General features: G+C 41.6%; 1 protein-coding gene across 2 annotated transcripts; it reads left to right on the forward strand.

Moving 5' to 3' along the window:
- Positions 1–2,922: 2,922 nt before the first annotated feature.
- On the forward strand, positions 2,923–6,113 carry LOC123735258 (NACHT, LRR and PYD domains-containing protein 1 homolog). 2 transcript variants are annotated; one of them, XM_045713009.1, is made up of 7 exons: positions 2,923–3,060; positions 3,191–3,405; positions 3,594–3,850; positions 4,092–4,226; positions 4,358–4,490; positions 5,061–5,090; positions 5,470–6,113. In XM_045713009.1, exons 1-7 carry the CDS (start codon positions 2,978–2,980, stop codon positions 5,802–5,804), a joined length of 1,188 nt encoding a protein of 395 aa, XP_045568965.1. In that variant the 5' UTR covers positions 2,923–2,977; the 3' UTR covers positions 5,805–6,113. The 2 variants fall into 2 exon arrangements, with proteins under 2 accessions (XP_045568965.1, XP_045568966.1); XM_045713010.1 differs by having other exon boundaries at positions 4,358–4,397.
- The last annotated feature ends 4,290 nt before the right edge of the window (positions 6,114–10,403 follow it).

The following is a 10,403-nucleotide window of genomic DNA, read 5'->3' on the forward strand; positions in this document are numbered from 1 at the left end:
TCAAGGGACACTGGGCTTATGCTCGTGACCCCGACTGCCCCCGCCTTTGGGATTTTTTTCCTCTGTTTGCCGAAAAGGAGATTCCTGTCGGAATATTATCGCTTTTCTACGAGAAAAATGACGTAAAAATTGATTTTAAACAGCGGTTGACATGCTTCGAAGTACGGTAATGGAATACTTAGAATTTTATTGTCACGAATTGCGCCATGCGCGTGACACTTCTTTACTATTTCGGATAGTGTCTGGAACGCATCGAACAAAACGCCGCTATTCGGATATAACGATGGATTATTTTGGACCAAACCAACATTTGTTATTGAAGTAGCAGTCCTGGGTGTGTATTCTGACGAAGACAACAAAAGGTAATCAAACTTTTATAATAGTAAATATGATTATGGTGAGTGCTAAACTTGCCGGGTGTCTAAATAGCGAGCCCGTGATGCCTGGGCTATGTACTTAGAATATTGCAAAATGTGCTTTCACCAAAAAGCTATTTTAAAATCGGACATATCGAGTGCATAGAGGAGGTCTGTATCTATAATTCTTAAAATAATTGTTATGCTTTTTGTGAACGTTTATCGTGAGTAATTTAGTAAAATGTTAGCGAATTCCCCGGAAGTTTGCGGGGGTATGCTAGTTCTGAACGTCACATGCTAATGTAAAAAGCTGGTTTTTGATATAAATATGAACTTGATTGAACAAAACATGCATGTATTGTATAACATAATGTCCTAGGGTTGTCATCTGATGAAGATCATCAAAGGTGAGTGCTGCATTTAGCTGTCTTCTGGGTTTTGGTGACATTATATGCTGGCTTGAAAAATGGATGTCTGATTATTTCTGGCTTGGTACTCTGCTGACATAATGTAATGTTTTGCTTTCGTTGTAAAGCCTTTTTGAAATCGGACAGTGTGGTTAGATTAACGAGAGTCTTGTCTTTAAATGGCTGTAAAATAGTCATATGTTTGAGAAATTGAAGTAATAGGATTTTTAAGGTTTTGAAAATCGCGCCACAGGCTGGCAGTGGCTGTTACGTAGGTGGGACGAATTCGTCCCGCCTAGCCTAGAGAGGTTAACATCTCGTGAACGCAACCGCATTGCCAGATTTAAAAATAACTTTACTGGGAAATCACACTTTGCAATAAACGAGGTCCTGTCCTCAGAAAAATAGGCTTGGCGATACAGACTAGGCACCATGTTGGAGAGATCTAAAATCAAAAATACTATGTAAATATTGCCTTACCTTTGATTATCTTCATCAGAAGGCACTTCTAGGAATCCCAGGTCCATAACAAATGTAGTTTTGTTCGAAAAAGCTCATAATTTATGTCCAAAAAGCTCTGTGTTGTTAGCGCGTCCTGTAGGCTACTCAAAAACATGAACGTCGCCCTTCATCAAAGAGGGGGAAAAAAAATATTTACGTTCGTTCAAACATGTCAAACGTTGCATAGCATAAATCATTAGGGCCTTTTTCAATCAGAACTTCAAAAATATTCAAGGCGGACGATTGCATTCTCTTTTAAAACGTATTGGAACGAGAGTACCCAAACATGCACTCGCGCGCCAGAGTAGTATTGGCCATCCGCTTATGACCAACGTTCCAAGTCTCTTGTTCGGTCAGTTTTCACAGTAGAAGACTCAAACCCCTTTGTAAAGACTGGTGACATCTAGTGGATGGCGTAGGAAGTGCTCAATGATTAATGAGTCCCTGTGTGTTTCAATGGCATAGGCTTAAAAGTAATTCAAAACATCAGATATCCACATCCTGTCAGAATTTGTCTCAGGGTTTTGACTGCCATATGAGTTCTGTTATACTTACAGACACCATTCAAACAGTTTTAGAAAATTCAGAGTGTTTTCTATCCAAATCTGTTAATAATATGCATATCCTAGCTTCTGAGTTGGTGTAGGAGGCAGTTAAAAATGGGCACATACTTTTTTCAAAATTCTCAATACTGCCCCCTAGCCCCAACAGGTTTTAATGTTCTGTTAGGTCTTATTTAAGAGGGGTGTTTTTGTCATGGGATTTGTGGGAAGTTGTTTTTGCACTGCTGTGTGTAGTTCATAGCTCAGCCATCACGGCTAGCTATTTTGACACCCGCCAAGTTCGGGGCTCACTAAACTCAGAATTACTATTAGAAAAATTGTATTACCTTTGCTGATCTTCGTCAGAATGCACTCCCAGGACTGCTATTTCCACAATAAATGTTATTTTTGTTCCAAATAATTCATAGTTATGTCCAAATACATCCGTTTTGTTTGTGCGTTCAGGTAACTATCCGAGCGCATTTCGAGACAAAAAAAATCGAAATGTTACATTACCGTACTTAGAAGCAGGTCAAACGCTGTTTAAAATCAATTTTTATGGTATTTTTCTCGTAAAATAGCGATAATATTCCAACCGGACAATAGTGTATTCATTCAAAGAGGAAAAGAAAAAACTGGGTGCTCACGTGAATGCGCATATCCAATCTCTTTGTCACCAGGCAGACCACTGACAAACTGAGCTACTCTACTCTGCCCAGAGACAGAAGACGCCTCAATCCGCTTTTTGAAGGCTTATGATAGCCAATGGAAGCCTTAGAAAGTGCTACGTAACCCCACAGATACTGTTGTTTTGATAGAGAATCAAAAGAAGAACTACAAATTCTCAGACAGGCCACTTCCTGCTTGGGATTTTCTCAGGTTTTTGCCTGCCATATGAGTTCTGTTATACTCACAGACACCATTCAAACAGTTTTAGAAACTTCAGAGTGTTTTCTATCCAAATCTACTAATAATATGCATATTCTCGTTTCTGGGCGAGAGTAGTACCCAGTTTAAATCGGGTATGTTTTTTCATCCGGCCGTGAAAATACTGCCCCCTATCCCAAACAGGTTAAAGAACTTTCTTATTGAAACTTCCATTGAGCATGCTTTTAGTCCAGCACTAGACTCAATCTGTGTCCAGGAAACAGGCCCCATATGTATTACTGACATGCTTGTCCTTGTTCAGGACTCCACACACTGGCTTCAGATTGAACCCTTTACTTCCACTGTCCAGGGAGTGACAATGTTCAGGTAAAATAACTACTTTTAACATTTCATTCCACTTGCTAGTGTATTTCCCCATTACCTTTGGGAATTGTCTTCTAATCCAACATCTCCATTTGACGATTGACCCTCTACCATATCTTGTTGTTGCCCTCAGACACAGGACACCCAAAGGGAGTTATGAGTGCACAGTGTCTGGGCTCCGCTGGCTGTGTGAGAGAGATGTCATTCTGAAGTATCACTTCAGGAACTGTGAACCCTACAGTCACCTTCTGAAAGACATGCAGTACACACAAGGTGGTCCATTGCTGGACATCACTATGGAGTTAGGTGAATTGGAGGAAGTTCATCTGCCACACTTTGTCTGTTTAGGTAAAACCATATAGAAATAGTATTCAGAAAAACATTTCCATGTAACTGAGTTTCACTTCCTGAATTAATGAATGAACTATTCTGGGAGTTTGAGTTTACTGGGATCTGGTACTGCATATTCTTTGTGTTTTAGTTGGATGAATAATACAATATTTGTCTTTCTGTCTCCTTTTTATTGTGTTGTTCAGGGACCAACCCTTCCCTGAGGAATGAGATGAAGATTCTTCATGTAGAGGAACATGGAGTGTCTTTAGAGGAAGTGCATGAGGTCACCAGATTCCATGCTAAGATTCTCCATCCCAAGTTCTCACTTATCTCTGTTATACTAAGATTACTGTCTTGGAACGTAGATGTCCACTGTGACGTGGTCCTCTATATGGCAGTTAAAAGGTCAACAGTCATTTCAAGGCTGTACCTGCTCCTCAGAAACTCCAGTCAGAAAGAGGTGAGGCACTTTCACTGAAGTGACAACAGTATGTTGAAACTTACTGAAGGAAAGCTGATAGTTTGTTGAAAATCTCTAGATTACAAAGACAACATGCAGCTCTGTGAGAAATCTATTTCTGTTGTAACATTAATTAATACAATAAAAACTATGACTAACATTGGTTTCTCAGTGAGCTGTATGTTGTGTGAATTATGAGACTACATTGTTCTGACTGACTACTACATTGCTAATTTTGTAGGCTATTCAGGAACGGGAGAAAAATCAGGTGTCCCAAGGATATTCGGAATTGGTCCTGTCAAGTCCAAACGGGCCCTTAAAGCTGAACAGTTGGTTTGCACTCAAGAATTCCCACTCCACTTCCATCAATCCAGAGGTGCAGTTTTAGCAGGCTGAGGACATGAATCTGTCATATTGTATATGAATAACTGGAATATCATTCTATTTCACTATTTCTTTCTCTCTCTGTCTGTTGTCTCAATCGTTGCACCATATGGCCTCCTACAGAAGATTCAGCTGTTACCTGCAGACACCACACCAAGCTGTTGTAAGATGATTATAATAAACACAGGGGTTGACATTGAGATGGAGTTAATCGGGGATGATGAGAGGACTGTATGGAGAGATATGGTACCAATAGGTAGGAGAATATGTGATAAGAGAATTATCTAATGAAGGTAAATGAATCAATAATCCATTATGAATTAGTAGTTATGTAGCATGGATAATAAACTGTAAGTCAATGTACTGAATGTTAGTCCCATCAAGTCTAGACATGTGTGTGTGAGATACCGGGAGTAGCCTTCAAGGTTCTCCTAATCTATGGGGAAAGGAACAGGCAGTGCTGGAACAGTGGTGGGAGGTCAAGGAAGAGATACTGTTCACCTACTGTCTGTGCGTATGTGTGTGCATAGGTTATCTACGGTTGGTGTGGAGGTGTGTGCGTAAGCGGAGAGAGAGGATAAAATGAACATCTTTGTTATTTGGACCTCAGAACGTTCTCTGAATAAAGCCGTATGAACCTTTTGCAGGAAGCTGAGTCCATGCCTAATTATTAACCCAGTGTCTTACAAACCCCGGGGATTAGTCAAGGCTTGTTGATTGTTAATTATTATCATTAGGATAGAAAATTCCTTTGACAATATGTCAATCATAACTGTTTCTGACAGATGCTATTTAGAGTGATATAACCTATTTCTGTTTCTTTCAGATGAATACATCACTGAAACCCATTCAACTAGTAAGTAAACATGAGAGATACAAACCAATGACTTGAGGGTCAGTCAACATGGTTTACTGTAGGACCTGGACAAGTCCTGATTATAAAAGACTGTCTTCAAGAACAATGACATCTCCTCCAGGACTTGATGTAGATTAACCTGGTTCTGAATGCCCCAATGACATCTCCTCCAGGACTTAATGTAGATTAGCCTGGTTCTGAATGACCCAGCCTGTTTTTCTATGTCTGTGAAACCGTCCCTAAATGTGAATATGTGATATGTTCAGGTCGTTATTGTAAAAGATCATGTTTTCTCAATACTTTTATTTTAGGAGTCTGCTTCTAAATCACTGAAATGTAAATGTACAAATGTAGTTATTTTGTAACCTGACTCTCTCAGGTGCTGTGTTGGGGGCAGGGCGTCCGGCTGAGAGCAGTCTGACTGGTTCTACAAAACTGCAGCTGCGTTCTCTACGGACAGAGTTTGTGAAACGAGTGTCAAGACCTGTCCTGAATGAACTGCTGGACGGACTCCTGCAACACACAGTCATCAACCAGGAGGAAATGGAGTCAGTGAAGGTGATAGCTGAGAGGGCAGAGAAGGCACGTGACATCATCGACATGGTGTTGAGAAAAGGAACTGAGTCAAGTTCTAGGATGATCAACCTTCTTGGGGAGCTGGACCCCTGTCTTTGGTCACAGCTTCAGATCAACAGTGTTGGGGTACCAACCTAATGGTAGAATGGATAGTAACAGTGTTGGCGTACCATCCTAATGGTAGAATGGATAGTAACAGTGTTGGGGTACCACCCTAATGGTAGAATGGATAGTAACAGTGTTGGGGTACCAACCTAATGATAGAATGGATAGTAACAGTGTTGGGGTACCAACCTAATGGTAGAATGGATAGTAACAGTGTTGGATTACAAAATACAAAAATAACTGTGCAAATGTTATGGAGACACAGTTTACAGTATTGTGTGAAAAAGTGTGTGTGACAACCCTCCCACTCTGTCTGCCGAAAATACAGAGTCCACATACACACACACACACACACACACAAACACACTGTGACGACCCTCCCATTCTGTCACACTGTGACGACCCTCCCACTCTGTCACACTGTGACGACCCTCCCATTCTGTCACACTGTGACGACCCTCCCATTCTGTCACACTGTGACGACCCTCCCGCTCTGTCACACTGTGACGACCCTCCCACTCAGACTGCAGAATTCTTTCTCTTTGATCTTGTTTTCTTTAATAGGATGTCGGTGGGCAGAGCTGGAAGGGTCGTCAGTGAAATGGGACACACCTGGGCTCGGCTGTGTCCCGGGGATAAATACACCTTTCCCCCATTCATTGAGGAGACTCTCTCCACCCAGACACACTGTTGTTTTTGGTTGTGGCATTTTGGGGCTTCGTTGTGTTCATTTGTTTTGGAACCTTTCAACAGCCCTCATTATCACAATCTGTGAACACATCCACTCCCTTCCACTACTGACTACATACCCCATTGTTACTTGTATATAGTTGACTTTATTTAATAAATATGTTTTCTTTATCTCCACGTTGTCTCCCTCTTTGTTACAGGCTATGAGCCGGTTCATAACAGTGTATGAGAATAATAATCTTAATCATTTGGACCGGGGAGAACTGATCCTAGATCAACCCTCCTAATCAACACCATGGGGTGTATTCACTAGGAAACAGACCTGATCCTAGATCAACCTTCCTATTCAACACCATGGGGTGTATTCACTAGGAAACAGACCTGATCCTAGATCAACCTTCCTATTCAACACCATGGGGTGTATTCACCAGGAAACAGACCTGATCCTAGATCAACACTCCTATTCAACACCATGGGGTGTGTTCACTAGGAAACAGACCTGATCCTAGATCCACACTCCTATTTTACACCATGGGGTGTGTTCACTAGGAAACAGACCTGATCCTAGATCAACCCTCCTATTCAACACCATGGGGTGTGTTCACTAGGAAACAGACCTGATCCTAGATCAACACTCCTATTCAACACCATGGGGTGTATTCACTAGGAAACAGACCTGATCCTAGATCAACCCTCCTATTCAACACCATGGGATGTATTCATTAGGAAACAGACCTGATCCTAGATCCACACTCCTATTTTACACCATGGGGTGTGTTCACTAGGAAACAGACCTGATCCTAGATCAACCCTCCTATTCAACACCATGGGGTGTATTCACTAGGAAACAGACCTGATCCTAGATCAACACTCCTATTCACCACCATTGGGTGTATTCACTAGGAAACAGACCTGATCCTAGATCAACCCTCCTATTCAACACCATGGGATGTATTCATTAGGAAACAGACCTGATCCTAGATCAACCCTCCTATTCAACACCATGGGGTGTATTCACTAGGAAACAGACCTGATCCTAGATCAACCCTCCTAATCAACACCATGGGGTGTATTCACTAGGAAACAGACCTGATCCTAGATCAACCTTCCTATTCAACACCATGGGGTGTATTCACCAGGAAACAGACCTGATCCTAGATCAACACTCCTATTCAACACCATGGGGTGTGTTCACTAGGAAACAGACCTGATCCTAGATCCACACTCCTATTCAACACCATGGGGTGTGTTCACTAGGAAACAGACCTGATCCTAGATCAACCCTCCTATTCAACACCATGGGGTGTGTTCACTAGGAAACAGACCTGATCCTAGATCAACACTCCTATTCAACACCATGGGGTGTATTCACTAGGAAACAGACCTGATCCTAGATCAACACTCCTATTCAACACCATGGGGTGTATTCACTAGGAATCAGACCTGATCCTAGATCAACCCTCCTATTCAACACCATGGGATGTATTCACTAGGAAACAGACCTGATCCTAGATCAACCCTCCTATTCAACACCATGGGGTGTATTCACTAGGAAACAGACCTGATCCTAGATCAACCCTCCTATTCAACACCATGGGGTGTATTCACTAGGAAATAGACCTGATCCTAGATCAACCCTCCTATTCAACACCATGGGGTGTGTTCACTAATTTAAGTAGTGCACTATATAGGGAACAGGGCCCTGGTCTAAAGTAGTGCACTATATAGGGAATAGGGCCCTGGTCTAAAGTAGTGCACTACAAAGGGAATAGGGACCTGGTCAAAAGTAGTGCACTTCATAGGGAATAGGGCCTTGGTCAAAAGTAGTGCACTACATAGGGAATAGGGTGCCATTTGGTATAGACAGAGACTAAAGGCTGAGTGTTTAACAGTAAAAAGAGATTGAGAAATGACAACAGAGAAGTAGGTTAAAAGTAGGGAGAGCATCGATGCAGAGAGAGATGCCAGTGGAGAAAAGAGAGTGAGATACCAGTGGAGAAAGAGAGAGATACCAGTGGAGAATAGAGAGAGAGATACCAGCGGAGAAAAGAGAGAGATACCAGTGTAGGAGAGAGAGATACAAGTGGAGAAGAGAGATACCAGTGATTAAAGACTAACCAAAACCCAGCCATAAGTGACTGCGCAACAAGGGTCATGAGGAGTGTAGCTTGGTTTGACTTCCAAATGGCCCCCTAGTCACGATCTAGTGCATTACTGGTCAAAGGTAGTGCACTACATAGGGAATAGGGTACCATTTAGTACTCAGCCTTTAACTCAGGTGAGTATTCCACCACGCTTCTGTCTGTTCACCATTGGTTGGCTGGGAAGCCTGTAAGCATTCATCTAATACACACACATTAAAAATGACACACACACACACACACACACACACACACACACACACACACACACACACACACACACACACACACACACACACACACACACACACACACACACACACACACACACACACACACACACACACACACACACACACACACACACAGAGAGAGAGAGAGCAGTAACGCAAAAACATCTCCTGCCCCTTGTCACTGAACAGGTAAACAAAAACCAGAACAGGTAAACAAAACAACAGGGTGAAGAAAAACAAACAGTTCAGTTCCGTTCATTCTGCATCGCTGATCAGTCCTCCGTCTGTCGCTAAGCAACGGTCACTAGGCTGACACTACAACCCAGCACCATGGATACAGGAAACCGGCCCATGTCCAGGTGTAGCATACAGGCCCATACAAATAGGCTCTAATCCCAACTGGCACCCTGTTCCCTATGAAGTGCACTACTTTAGACCAGAGCTGTGGGGGAAGCAGTACATTATATAAGGAGAAGGGTGCCATTTGAGGGTGTGACCATAGACTACAGTCAGAGTTTGTGTGATTGTCTCTGGTTTAGAGGTGACAGTCTAGTGTGCAGAGATGAGGGGGAGAGGGGAGTCTAGAGCTGTGTTCGAATACCCATACTAACATACTGTATACTACATACTTAATGAATATATACTACATACTATTAGTTCATTTTAGTATACTGTATACTACATATTTAATGAATATATACTACATACTATTAGTTCATTATAGTATACTGTATACTACATACTTAATGAGTATATACTACATACTATTAGTTCATTTTAGTATACTGTATACTACATACTTAATGAGTATATACTACATACTATTAGTTCATTTTAGTATACTGTATACTACATATCTAATGAGTATATACTACATACTATTAGTTCATTTTAGTATACTGTATACTACATACTTAATGAGTATATACTACATACTATTAGTTTTGGTATACTGTAACCGACCAGCTTTTTGCCTTCTCTACCGGAAGTTGATGCTGTTGCTATACAAACTCTTGCTAGCTAGTCAGTGTAACAAATTACTAGTTAGACATTGTTCGACTTTGGGTGTGTTATTAAATTAAATATGGAGTGCTGGACGCTCAGGCCGAGGAGTAGGGTTGAATTGAGCACTCTGGTGCTGCTGGAAACAATTTAATTACGCTTTTTGCCGACGTTTACTGACACCGGCCATATTCAACGGGTGTTGAGCTGCTCGTAAATTCATTATTCTGCGCTCTGGTCTCTCAGGCGAGATGCTCTGAAATCGGAGTAGAGAGCCAGAGAGAATTTACTAAAGCACAACGACTATACCATTTAGCTAAGAATGACGGGAATAATCAAGTCAATAAACGTTGAGTAGTTAGTTAACCTGTAGTTAATATACTGGCACGTTTGATGTATAAGTAGCCAACTACTGTAACGTTAGGTAGGTAGCTAACATACCGGTACATACAGCTGTAATGATATGATATGTGGTTCGTAAGGACAACGTAGCTAGCAAATTGTCAGCCAGCATAACGTGTAAGGTAACTTATTAGAAAAGTCATTACTTTATTACATTGCTCAAC

The sequence above is a fragment of the Salmo salar genome, unplaced genomic scaffold (genome assembly GCF_905237065.1).
Source record: "Salmo salar unplaced genomic scaffold, Ssal_v3.1, whole genome shotgun sequence".
NCBI lineage: Eukaryota > Metazoa > Chordata > Actinopteri > Salmoniformes > Salmonidae > Salmo > Salmo salar.

Coding starts and splice junctions, on each gene's coding strand:
- LOC123735258 (XM_045713009.1), top strand. CDS start 2,978: ATGCTTGTCCTTGTTCAGGACTCCACACACTGGCTTCAGATTGAACCC. Junction 4,491..5,060: donor GAGAGATATGGTACCAATAG/GTAGGAGAATAT, acceptor TGTTTCTTTCAG/ATGAATACATCACTGAAACC. Junction 5,091..5,469: donor CACTGAAACCCATTCAACTA/GTAAGTAAACAT, acceptor TGACTCTCTCAG/GTGCTGTGTTGGGGGCAGGG.